At 43.1% G+C, this 13112-nt stretch overlaps 1 protein-coding gene across 2 annotated transcripts in view; it reads left to right on the forward strand.

The window, feature by feature from the left end:
* The first annotated feature begins 438 nt into the window (after positions 1–438).
* LOC147685237 (cathelicidin-related peptide Pt_CRAMP2-like) overlaps positions 439–13112 on the forward strand; it is an 86121-nt gene continuing 73447 nt past the window's right edge. The window contains exon 1 of one of the 2 annotated variants that reach the window (XM_086939604.1): positions 439–746. In XM_086939604.1, the coding sequence (XP_086795730.1) occupies positions 564–746 (183 nt within the window). In that variant the 5' untranslated portion in view covers positions 439–563. Of the gene's footprint in view, positions 747–802; positions 885–13112 lie in introns of those variants that run through there. The other variant, XM_086939605.1, reaches the window with a different exon arrangement.

Raw genomic sequence — 13112 nt, forward strand, 5'->3', positions numbered from 1 at the left:
AACAAAAAAAAACCTGATGCACTTGCCGCTGCTGTATCATTCATAGCTTGACACCGAGCATGCATTTGCGTTGATAAAAGACACTGAACATGAAAGGCATCTTTATTAATACTTGTATTTTGTTAGTTACTAGGGGTTTTCGTTTTATCAGTACGGCACTAGTAATGACGATGTGTTTGGTGCTTTCTGATTCAATCAGTACCTAATAAGGGTACAGATTTCAGTCAAATTTCGTGTGTTCCATTCATAAAATTTTGGCAGAGGTCCACAAAATAAAGCTCTTTGGATGTGTTCCAAGAAACAAGCAAATGGAAAAAAACACATAAATCTCAAATGTGCCTCGTGCCAATGTGTGACGCACTTTCCCGCCTCTGTCTGTTGCAATCTTGAAAATTCCAGGCCCAAAAAAACACAAAACACAAATCCCTCTTTGAGAAACTCGAGCCAGCCGTCCTGTGTATATTAGCTTTCAGGCTTACATTTCAGCAAAAGGGAGAAGCGGTATTCCTTATAAAAGGGGCTCCTTCAATTCCCGGTATCACAAACAGCTCTCTGGTCAGCCTATGAGATTTACAATGGAGCGGTGTGTCAGTGTCTTAGCTGTGCTCGCGGTAGCTTCTGCGGCCACAATTCTCTCCCTTCCACAGGTTTCCTGGACCGTAGAAGATGCAGTTGATTTGTTCAATACGGGATCAAACGAAGAATACATCTTTAAACTTGTTGAGACGGATGCAGATTATGTGCTGGTAGGTTATGAGTTCATTCACCCCCTTACACCTCTATTTATTCATTACAGGACTGAATGGTTTGTGTGCGGCCTGCCTTTCATAGGTTGGAATCCTGCGTGGCCAATGCAGCATTGCATTCCCTGTCAAGCTGATGAAGTAAGTGTTATTTAGCTCGCCAATAATAAAAATGACGCATACTTTGTGTAGTAATCTCAAGCAAATGCAATATGCCTGCCTTTTGGAGTATTAAGAGTCCAAGGGCAAGATGTAGGAAGGCAAATACCGGTCGGTAACGGCCGATTTCGGCTGTTACAGACCGGTATTTGGAGTTTGGGATGTAGGGGCATGTTAAAATACAGATTCGGTAATTTTACTGAATCGGTAATTTTACTGATTCTGTAAAATACTGATTCGATAAAATTACCGAATTTGTATCTTGACATGTAGGCAGCACTGTAATCAGTGCTACAGGGGTTTAATAATTCGTTATTTACCACCAACTAGAAGTTGGTGGTAAATAATGAAAATCCTTTAAAAAGCTTTTTTTTGCTTTTAAAACAGTGCCATGTTGCAGACATACATGCCCTAAGGGCATGTATGTCTGCAACATGTGCACCCATGCACAATTGAGGGGTGCAACAGGGTGTCAAAGTGACACCCTGCCACCCTTCTATGTTTCCCCCAATTACCGAATTGGTATTTACCGATTCGGTAATTGACATTCATTCCTATGGGCCTGCAGGCCCATAGGAATGAATGGCAGTTACCGAATCGGTAAATACCGATTCGGTAATTACCGAATCATACCGATTCGGTAATTAAATCGGTAAAATTACCTACATCCCGATTGCCAGTTCTTAAATACCGAATCAGTATGACTCAGTATTTAAGAATCGGTAATCTGGGATTACCTACATTGGGCCCCAAGTGTAGAGCAAGAAGAGGTGTTTTTCTATGTCAGGGTGTAGGAAGGCATAGGGACTTGAGCTGGGGTAGTAGTAGATTTTAGTGAGGTTCTCTGGGGTCAGAAGAGCACTGCTAGGTACCAGTCCAATGGTGGTGTGCTAGCGCAGTATTAGAGTGGCACAGCCGTAAAATGTGTTAGTCTGTGCTTAGGTGTGGCAGCGGTGTGATAGCCCGGTCCATGTGGTTGATAATGCACTGTTTGGGTGACAATGTTATGCTAGGGTGGGAGTGCAGTTTTTGTGGCTATTGGTCTGGTGGTTTTTTTTTGTGATTATGTACTAATACAATGGTCCAGGTGAGATGCAAGAGGTAGTGTAGCAATTGGGATTCACGTATGGAGCTGAAACATGAAAATATGGTGGAGGGTTATACTGTGGTTCTGCAAGGTAGTAATGTAGTGATGGTGAAGAGGTGATTTAGTATTATTGGGTGGCTGGTGTAGCTTTTGGGGGAAGCGTGTAGCACTTGGAGGAAGAAGTGCAGTGATGGACGTTGTAGTATGTTGCTGAAAGCATTGTCATTGTGCTGCTTAGATGGGAGTGTTGCAATGGAGTGGTATTGTGGGTCCAGACATGATGTTAGAGTGTAGATTATGGTGGTGCATTTTATGAGTGGTAATGCAGTGCTGTAGGAATTGTTGTGCACTCTGACATGAAGTGCTAGTGCAGTTGCAGTGTAGTACAGTAATAAGTGTTTCAAAGATTATGCAGTGCCCTCATATCGCACTGTGAGGCTGTGGATAGAACAGCACTGGAGGGGTTGAAATGAATTATGTTTGGGTGGCATTGTGGCCCTAGAGGATGTTAGTGTAGTGCTGTAATGTGCAGTTTTGTGAGGGTGGTAGTGCTATAGTATAGGGTGTTGTGGGGTGGTCAGCGAAGTGTTGTTAGCTAGCAGGAAAATGAGTGTTATGATTGTAGGAGAGGAGGATCTGCTTCTTATAGTTACCCCCATTTTTTGCTGATGTTTCACTGTTTTTCGGCATTAGTCTGACTGGGGACCTGCTATCCAGGACCCCAGCCTAGATGCTTCCTCTCTAAAATGATTGCATGTACTTTAGGACACTCCAGATTGGGTACTGGGGTAACCTTATGAGTCCCTAGTATATGGTACACTATGTACCAAGGGCATAGGTTCCCCAGAGGCCTACCAGGGGCTGAAGCATGTATTATGCCACCCCTGGGCAGCCTTCCAAAATGACACCACAGGTCTGCTACAGCAACCTGTGTAAGGTGGTGTATTCACCCCTTACTTAGATATAGGTTCCCTATATGTACCTTATATCACTACACATATAAAACTATCAGTCACCCCTATATGAGGCCTTATCAATCCTGAAGGCAGGTTCCGTGTGAGGGGTGCCCATGCCTGAGCAGGGCCCCTCTGCAGCCTTCGGAATCTATTCTCCAAGGTTGTTTTGTGATGCAGCCAGACCATATACTCTTAAGTGCATTATAACCTTGCGGTTAATGTTTAACTTTGGAATGGCTGCATGGAAACATGTTGTGTTTGGTGTCAAACACTTTGGAATCATACCTCCACACCAGTAACTGGTGTGGGAGTATGATCCCACCCTGCCAGAGGGAGAGACATGACAGCACTGGTATACCCTGTACCAGCTAACAGAGCCCTGGCAATAGACAAAATGGATGCTGCCAGCCACAGACATGAGTCTGGCCTCCTGCTGCTGGACAAAACACTGGCACAGGAGGCCTGTACAATAGGTTTCTTGACACACGGAGGTGTCACCACCTCCCAGACAGGCTTTAGTGTATTGGGGAAGTGTGGGTGCACTCCAAGAGTGCTTTGAAGTCTGCACTTGGGGCACATTTGGTGTCCCTGTGCATAGCCCAGTTCAAACTGGTTGCAGGGGCTGGTGCAAAACTGGACAAAGGAAATGGATGTAGCTAGCCACCCCTCTTTCCAAATCCTCCCATAGGTGGGTCCCCTGAGTTTGTCCCACCACTTCCTTGGGTATAAAGTAGGAACCCCTGACTACAGGACTTTAGATTTACCAGGATGAAACTCTGATACTGAATCCTGGAACTTCCACGATCTACAAAGCGCTAGATGACTGAAGAATCTCCCTTGGAGTAAAGGAGTTACTCCCCTGCTTGGCAGGCACCAAAGGCTCATATGACTGGTTTGCTTTTCTGAAACTCCCGCCGGACTCCAAAGAATTTGCAACACAGGAGGTGGGTTCCCAGACTTCCTAAAGGCTGACCCAAACTCCCAGCAAATCTGAGACCCGTAGTCCTCGCGGGTACCGTGGAACCGGAAACCATGGACACATACACATTTGCAAGTGCATATACTTCTCGACAATCCTTGAAGTTGTGCATTGGGTTACTTGTACCCAGACCCGAGCAGCAATTCCACTGAAGATTGCCAGCCTTCCTCTCCACGAGTGTGTTTTCTCTCGAGGTACCTTCGCGATCCCTGGTCCATCGACCTGTGGGTCCCTGAGAAGGCAACTTTAACTTTCCTTGGGCTTCCCTGGTTGCTCCAAACGTGCCCTGATTCTCCATCATTTGGGGAGTTCCCTAGACCTTGCTGGTCCTCACTGAAGCATCTTTTTTCTTTCTGCCTGGGATGCTGTTGCCAAGGCTTGTTGTGTTCAAACTGAGCACCAACACTGCAGCACTCATCATTCTTTGTGGGACAGCTCAAATCCGGCTCCTGGTTGTCGTCAACAACTCCTGGTCCTCGTGTCTGCAGAGTCAAGCTTCACCTCTTCACACCTGAAGCACCCTACATCGATGGGCATTTGTCTATCGTGCCCCTGGTCACTGGCAAGTGACCCAGACTCTGTCCCCTCTGCTTTCAGGTTCTTCACATCTTTGATCCATGCTTGGATCACACTGGACACTTTTCTTCTCCACGGCAGCAGCACTTTGCAGCAGGTCACCAGTGAAAACGATTCCCGACACCATTTGACACCCATGCACCCGGCTTCTCTGAGTGAGGTAACTCGAGTACTCCGGTACTACTGTTGGTGTTGGCCATAGAACCCCTTAAGTCTAAAGGGGTTTGCTCATAGTCCTCTCCTAAGTGTCCTTAACTTCTAAAATTCCAACAGCGACTTTCCCATAGAATAGTACGGGGCTCGAGCCTGTATTCTAACACTGCCCACGTCCCCCGTGGGTCTCCTGTGTCACTAGCTTGGGTGGTTCCTTGGGGTCCCAGTGATTCTACGTGCTCGAGGCACTGTGTCTAGTCAAGTTGTGCATCTTATACCACATTCTTAATATATGGTTTGGTCTCCCCTTGGAGCCCATTGTATATTGTGCTATTTCCTGATGTTCTCATAAAGAGATTACTAGAGAGTGTTTAGTAATAAATACATATATTTTATATATACCTTGTGTGGTTTTCCTTTCATTTAGACATTCAAGAGGTTATGATCTGGTAAACCGTGCTGCTTTACACTCCTTCAAGACTTAACCTGAAGGCTGCTGTCCATAGCTACCACAAGGATAGCTTTCAATAAAGGTTGTCTTTAAATAAGGGCTTGTTTGGACTGGTGCAAGGTGCCCACTAGAACTAGTGGACAGCATATGCCAGGCCAACTTCTCACAATGATGAAGTGCTAAAGGGTGGCAGTGCTAAGCTAGAGGGTATGAGTGTGATGGTTTGGGGTGGCTGCAAGGTGATAGGGAGTGGTAATGTGGGAATGCGGGTGATAGGAGTGTTGGACTGGCAAAATGGAACACAGGGGGCTCATCCTCATCTGAAAGCAGCCTTGACGGAGGGCAATTTTCCATTAGACACGTATGATTTGATGAAGAGAAGAAGAAACACCCCACGTTACTGTGCCAGCCCTTGGAGTACTGGAATATTTCATGAGTTTCTTTTCCGAAAAGGCTGAAAAAGCTATTGATCTGGCAATATATAAACCATTTAGCCCCATCAAAATTATCTTTAGGGGAAAACCCCAATTCTCCCTTCAAATCCATCTACTGTGGGGAGGAGTTGCCAGGCTCACTCACTTAGTGCAATGCAGGGCCTGCATTAAAACCACTGGTATAAGCTCCCAGGCCATCACCATAGATATAGATTTTCAAGGTACGTAGATATAAATGCATATTCTGGCAGTTGATTGTTTGGTCACAATTGTTTTGTACATTGACATTTTTTCAGCAGTCTTTTTTTTGTAATTTATATTTTTATTAGGATCCAGGTATTGTAGTATCAAATATATGCATTTCAGTAAATATTCATAATAAATTGCACATAAGTAGTAGTAGTACAAAGCTTTATTTCGTTATGAAATATCTTAAAAAGCACATTGGCAGTTAAAAATACAATTCATTTTTAAAAGACATTAGATAAACACTTAAACAGGAGTACAACAGTAAAAGATCATTAAACCAATTACAGCTTTGGACACAGTTAAAAATAGTCGCCTTGTGAAATTAACGAAAGTCTTTCACTCTGATCACCCACGCCCAACTAAGGAATTTAGCCACCCCACAAACTAGGGTGGTGTTAGGATCTGTCTGCAAAATTGCACGTCAGTGTCTTCAATGCAAATATAATTTCATATTATATAAATAGAAATAAATACACAGGGTATAACATTTTACAGTAAAAGAATTCATTCATGGCAGAAAATACTAAAACCCTAAATGCAGTTGACTTAAAACCAGATAAAAGGAGGGAGAATAGGTCCTGAAATTCCTATATTAGGATGAGGAAGTAGACGTAGGGCAGTTTAATCAGTCCCCTTCATGTCGCTCCTACATCTTCAGATTGGAAATATTGTTCCCAGAGTTTCTCAAAGTACCTAACTCCTCCATTTCGTATTGCGTATAACTGTTTACTGTTTCTTACTCACCTAATTTTTTGTGGCCAATCCTTCATTGAGGGAATTATCTGAGTTCACCAATTTTGAAGTAAAAGAGCTAGAGCTCAGCTGGTGCAATATATAATAGTTTTACACACCTAATTAACAAGCCCAATGCTGGGTCATATCCCAGGACTCTTAGCCAAATAGTTGGAGCCAGATTGACCCTCCAGACACCTACAAGATACTGAAATATGTTAATCCATGATCCCTGTATAGCTGAACAGTGGCTGATAACATGCATCCAATTTGCAGGGAAATGCCCTATACACCAGGCATAATTAACTGAGAGGGCTGGGTTAATACCTGTTTAAAAAGCTGGGGTTCTATATAGAATCCATTTAGAGAGAAAAAAAACATCCAACGCCAATTAGCTCCTCTTAACACACTAAGATTTAATATATTGACTTCCTTCCACATCTAACTTGTCATTTTAAGGCCTTCATACTTGTCCCATTTTTTAATTGCTTTATGGGCGGAATTAAGGCCATTACATACTACAAGTATTCTGTTCCATTCCCCAGGCCTTTTTAAAACCCTGTCTTTGTTTATGGCAGATGCCACCTCTCTGCTACTAAGAATCTGGCCTAAATCCATTATCCAAATCCAACAGAACTTTATTGACTGTTCGAAATGAGCCAGAGAGAAGAAAGTCATCCTGTATATGATGTCCTATTTTCCCTACGTTTTGCCATCAGTCTCCCATAAGGACGTCTGAGATTTTACATTATCCTGCTCTACCCCACCGTTGAACAATTTCAAGTGAGAGCTTCTCCCTTTGACCTAAATCCACAGCAGCCAAGGGAGTTGCTGCATTAATCTGGGAAATGGAGTATCTCCTATAGAGATCTCCGCGTTTTCGAAAGAGACACATCAAGCTCTTATAATGAATCGTTTAGGCAACTTAGTTGTCTTTAGTATGTCCCAGATATTAAGCTCTTCATAAATCAACTGTAGAAAGTTATTTTTTTTAAACCCTGAGAGTCTTTGAACCTAGACATAAGTTGTGCAAAATAGGCTGGGGAGCGCCAATACTTCATTTTCCCATGACTCATATTGAGTGCTTAGTGCAATTCTGGATGAATTTATTTGCCAGATAAATGATGAGAGCATGGACTCAACAGTTTAAAAAAATGAAGTAGTTAACATGCATGGGATGGCAGAGAATACAAAATTTAATAAAGGGAGGACCAACATTTTGATTAGGGAGACTCTCCCTAGGATAGTCAAAGGAATAGAAATCCACTGAGAGAATAAGGTTTGTACCTTTATGAGAAGGGGAGAGGATTTAAGGTCATACATATCCTCGATTTTAGAAGAGAACCTTATCCCCAAATAGTGCTTTGGTTCAGAATTAGCAAAACCAGCCACATCTAGAAGTAGAGCATCGGAAGTACAGCCACAGAGTATTATTTCTGTCTTTCTCATTAATTCTATACCCTTCCAGTACCTCATATTGAGCAACAATCTCAAAAAGCTGTTCTTGAGTCTCTTTCTGACGATTTAAAATTACCCAGATAGCTTCCGCAAATCATTTTATATGATCCATTTGTGGGGTTGGAGGCTGGATACTTTTATTTGCTCAGATTGCTCTAGCTAGTGGCTCAAAAAAGAACGCAAATAAAATAGGGGATAATGGACACCCATGTCTTGTGCCCTGTGTAACGTTTATTTGCCCCACTTCTACTGAATTAATGATACCTGCTTTAGCTTTACAATACATGTTATATATAAGACTCATTACCCGGGATGAAAACCAAATCTGGTCAAGATATTAAATAAAGTTTCCCAGTCCATGATGCCAAAAGCTTTTTCCGCCTCTTGCAGGATAACAAGGCTTGTATCTGATTCACAGCAAAGTAATCCAGAGCTTCTGCCAAATAGTGAGTGTTTGTTACTAAATGCCTGCCTGCTAAAAGCCAATCTGGTCTAAGTGGATCAATCTTGCGGCTATTATATTGAATCTATTTGCAAGTTGCTTTAGTACTATCTTATAATCTGTGTTTAACAATGTGAGAGGGTGGTACAAATTAGGATCTTCAGCCTCCTTGTCTTTCTTTAGATCGCTTACAATGTTCCCCTTAAAAAAGAAGATGGTATGATGCATCCCTGTGACAATCTATTAGCTAGTGATAAAAGAGGATTAGATAAAACATTGAAAAAAAGTTTTAAATATGTGCCCAGGGAATTCATCTGGAACACAGACTTTCCCATTAGGTAGATTCATGATGACCTCCAGAAGCGTTGAGAGTTATCATCTCCCTCCTCTCTAGTTAAGGCTGGGATATCGCAATCTACTAAAAGTTTTTCTAAAGCGAGTCTGTCAATCGACTGATTCTGTGAATAAATCTGTCTATAATGATTTTACATAATTTCTCCCACCTTCTCTGATTGCCACCATACTATTTGGGTGGTTTAACATTTCAAGTTATTTATCCTATTCTTGGCTGCCTGTTCCCGAGCCTGCCATGCTAGAAATTTGCCAGTGAAGTTACGTGCTTCATAAACCTTTTGTGACTGAATCCAGGTAAGGGTGGCACACTTAGCATACTAAGTTTCCCTCATCGCCTGTCTGGCAGTGTCAAGTGATTTTTTTTTTTAGCTCTGGATGACTTCTGCAGAAACCTAACATAGCTCTGTTGTACCTTTTCTTCTAAAATCTGTTTTTGTTTTTTGGCTTTGAGGTTATTCTCTGCATCCTTACTTATTATCCTCATTCTAATAAATGCCTTCATAGAGTCCCAAACATTGCCCTCTGATGAATCGTCAAATTCCTTAATCTCATCTTTAAGAATTTGTGCCCACCCTTCCGCCTGCAGATATTTTTATTTAACATCCATCTTCTAGTGCCCAGCAAGGGTTTGGTCACTTCGAGCTCTAGGCTATGCATTGCATGATAGTAGAATATATTAGGCATAGTGGTTTGAGATTTATAAGTAAGGGAGCAAGAGATTAAGAAAAAAGTTTACAAGAGGAGGTATGAACCTCCCCGAAAGCAGGTATATGCAATTTTTGTAGGGCCCGCTGCCCGCCAGGGTTCAGTTAAAGCGAGAATATCCTTGAAGTTCCTAATGAATCACAAGGATTTTGGTTTTGTCTGTTTTTTTGCCTTTACCGAGGAATCCAGTCTTGGATCCTGCAGCAAATTAAAATCCTCACTACTAATCAATCCCACCGTGTTTTGCCTAAGTGACTGGAATAAATTCACATATGGAGTAATGTTATCTTCAACTGGGGCATAAAAGATAGCAAATGTAAAATATTTTGACCCTATTAAACAACTAACCCATCACCAACGGCCCTCTGTATCGCTGTCAACCCTTTCTCCACCTGCCCATTTTGATAAGAAAATAGCAGTACCACGATGAGCGGCTTGGGCAGATAAAAACCTTCTATAAATTACACATTTTTTGAACATCGAGAATCCTGACAGTTTACTAGCCGGGATATGGGTGTCCTGGACCAAGATCGCTGCAGGATTCTTGGCTATAACTCAGCTTTCTATTGCCCGAAGTTTCTTTAAATTGTTGAGCTCATTTGCATTAAAACACATTACCTTCAGTTAGGTTCTCACACTGATGTTCTAAAAAAAGGCGTATAACCTATAAAGGGTCTCTCCCCCTTTGACCGATACATGGCAGAGATAGAGCATTCTTTTTCACTGAGAGAGATTATACAATTCCCAATTTTTACCACTTCTTTCTCCTGCCATAAACTAATAAAAAGTGAAGCCAGCACTGTTGATTAATGCTCCCCACAAGCCAGCCTAACATTCTAATCTACCATCCTTACTACTTAAATTAAGTCATTGCAGACCTGGATCCATATTTTTCATTCCTTTCACCCCTCCACCTAACATGTCCCCCCACCCCAACCTCCATCATCACCTATCCCTCAACTGTGGTGAACGAAGCACCAACCTACTCACACATGACATGCTTCCCTTACCTAAGACTGACACCCTGGTATTCTGCCCTGATTATTCGGCTACCCCATACCCCCCTACTACGTCAGCAAAACGGAAAGAGAAGAAAAAAAAAGGGCAAAGAGTGAGAAAAGAGGGAGAGGCCCCTCCCTTATAGACCTAGACACACCCTTGCTCCAAGGTCGCTAACGCCCTCCTCTCTCTCTCATAAAGGTATCTAAATAAGGTTCATCATCTTTTTAGTAAAACTTATAAAGATAGGCCAAGAAACCACGACTCGATAGTCCACATTCATTCCCTAGAGAAAGGGAGAGTCACATACTAGCATCAAGGTTCCCCGATTTTGGACTGTCGGAATGCCCCAATGTCCACTTTTCTACCCACACACTCCTTGCTTATGGCTTCTCTGATATTTGTTATTAGAGTTCTTGAGCATCTGAAACATCGCAGAAAACGTGGATCCGACCCTTTACTAGCACCTTCAGCTTTGACTGATGTGTGATGATTGGCTGTGTCCTTTGCACCTTAAAAAGATTAAGTATCTTTACAATTCTTTCCTCTTCCTCGCTGCTGAGGAGGATATGTCAGAAAATATATGGCAGAGAGGGGTTTCAGTGGTACTAAACTGTTTCTCTTTGATAGCTTTAGATAGCATTAAGTCGTTCACCCTATAGTACCCAAACTTGACCAGAATTGTGCGAGGATATATTGAATTTGGAGTCAAATGCACCGGTACTCGGTGGGCTCTTGTAAGTGTAAGATTCCCAGGATGTTCAGGGAGGACCTATTTTTTAATGAAGGTGTTTACCCATTGCAGCATATGTTGGCCCTCCAGCCCTTCCAGGACCCCAATAATGCACAGATTAGTGTGGCTTGAGACATTTTCCAACTCCTCTAATTCAATCAAGGATTTCTGTTTCTGGAAGGAGGCTGTCTTTTCCACTTGATCTTCTATCTGAGAGATCTTACCTTCTGCCTCTCTAACTCTCTCCGAAACACAGAGATAGGCCTGAATCAAGCCGGACCTATTGACTTTGGCTGTGTTTGTATTATCATATACATTCTGAAAATGTGCGACTCTGAATTGAACATTACCGCTGTCTGAGGAAGAGGTAGCGGTTTTCAGAGTAATCTCAATCCCTCGAGTTCTCCCCTTCACACCACATTTCTCTGTATTCTCCGGCACTGTTAGACACTAGCACAATTTTGTCCACACATGTTTTAGAAACCTTTCATCTGCACATCACACATGTCATCTCCTTCCTCTTCAGCTCTGTCTTTTCACTCTTTCCTGTTACATGTACTTCCTTTCATCTCCTCCACTTTACCACCCCCTACACTGCCCACCCATTCACTCACCTGAAAGCACTGCATTTTCGTTCCTGACTTTAACCATATTTTGACAGCTATGTACCCCTTAAAATACTTTCACATAAATACAGATGGTGCATATGTGACAACACGCCTGTGCTCTCTGCAGAGTCCAAGGATCGGATGAGCATATCGTCTGATTATCTGTATGCATCCAGATCAGCAGTAAAAAGTGTTGTAGAACTCGAATACTTTATCTTGGTTTACATTCTTTATTTCCTCAATAAAGCCTAACAATGCGCATTCGGGCTGGACTGTTCCCATTGGGCGCAGGGTCAAGACTGATTTGCATATGGCTAGGTCCAAACTGGAATGGATTTAGGCCCAGATCACTGTACTGGGTGAATGTATGACATTGTTCTGCATTCTGTCCATCAATTGTTCTTTTTGCATTTGTCACCCCGAGTGGGACGGGTATGCCCAGATGTGGGTCCCGTTCTCTCCATGCCACTGGAGTCAAGCTATCCTGAAAGCCTGAAACCAGTCCTAGGATGTTTGTTTCAAGTCCAAGGAGGACCTGGCCTGACAGGTCGGGCTGGACTGTTCCTAATGGGTGAAGGGTCAATACTAATTTGCATATGGCTGGGTCCAAACTGGAATGGCATGGTGAGCAAAATAACGATGGATTTAGGCCCACATCTCTGAACTACGGTGAATGTATGACATTGTTCTGCATTCTGTCCATCAATTGTTCTTTTTGCATTTAACAATACACATGGGCGCCGGTTTCTTACTTTTGCTGGCCAATATATCCCTTTCATATTGTTTATCTTTTGCATGGATCCTATTGGAAATTATCATGGCGTTTTCATGCACTTTTCAAAAGTCTGTTTATTCATCTATTGTTATTACCAACAAAGGGGGTGATTATGATGGCGAAAAGACCGCCACCGCTGGGCTGACGGTGGCAACCACCGGCCCTGCAGTGGCCGTAGGTCCACCATCAAACATATTTTTCCCACCGCCAGATTACTATGGTGGTGGGTATCGCGGCGGATGGAAAGTCAGTGAGGAGCTGGGCAGTAATATGGTGGAGGTGCCTTGCAGGCACAGCCAGCCATATTATGATGTGGGAGGTTACAGGCTTTTCCATGCCGTTGATGCCGCCAAGGAAAGCCTGGCAGGAATTGGCTTTGGGGGCCCATTGAGAGTGGGGGGGTGCAATTCGGGGTACCCATGGTACCCCCTGCAGTTCCCTGCACCACGTGGCAGGCACCACGAGGTGCCTGCCACGCAGTGCAGGGAAATGCTGTGCACGCCTTTTTACTGTTGTGGA

The sequence above is a fragment of the Lissotriton vulgaris genome, chromosome 10, assembly GCF_964263255.1.
Source record: "Lissotriton vulgaris chromosome 10, aLisVul1.2, whole genome shotgun sequence".
NCBI lineage: Eukaryota > Metazoa > Chordata > Amphibia > Caudata > Salamandridae > Lissotriton > Lissotriton vulgaris.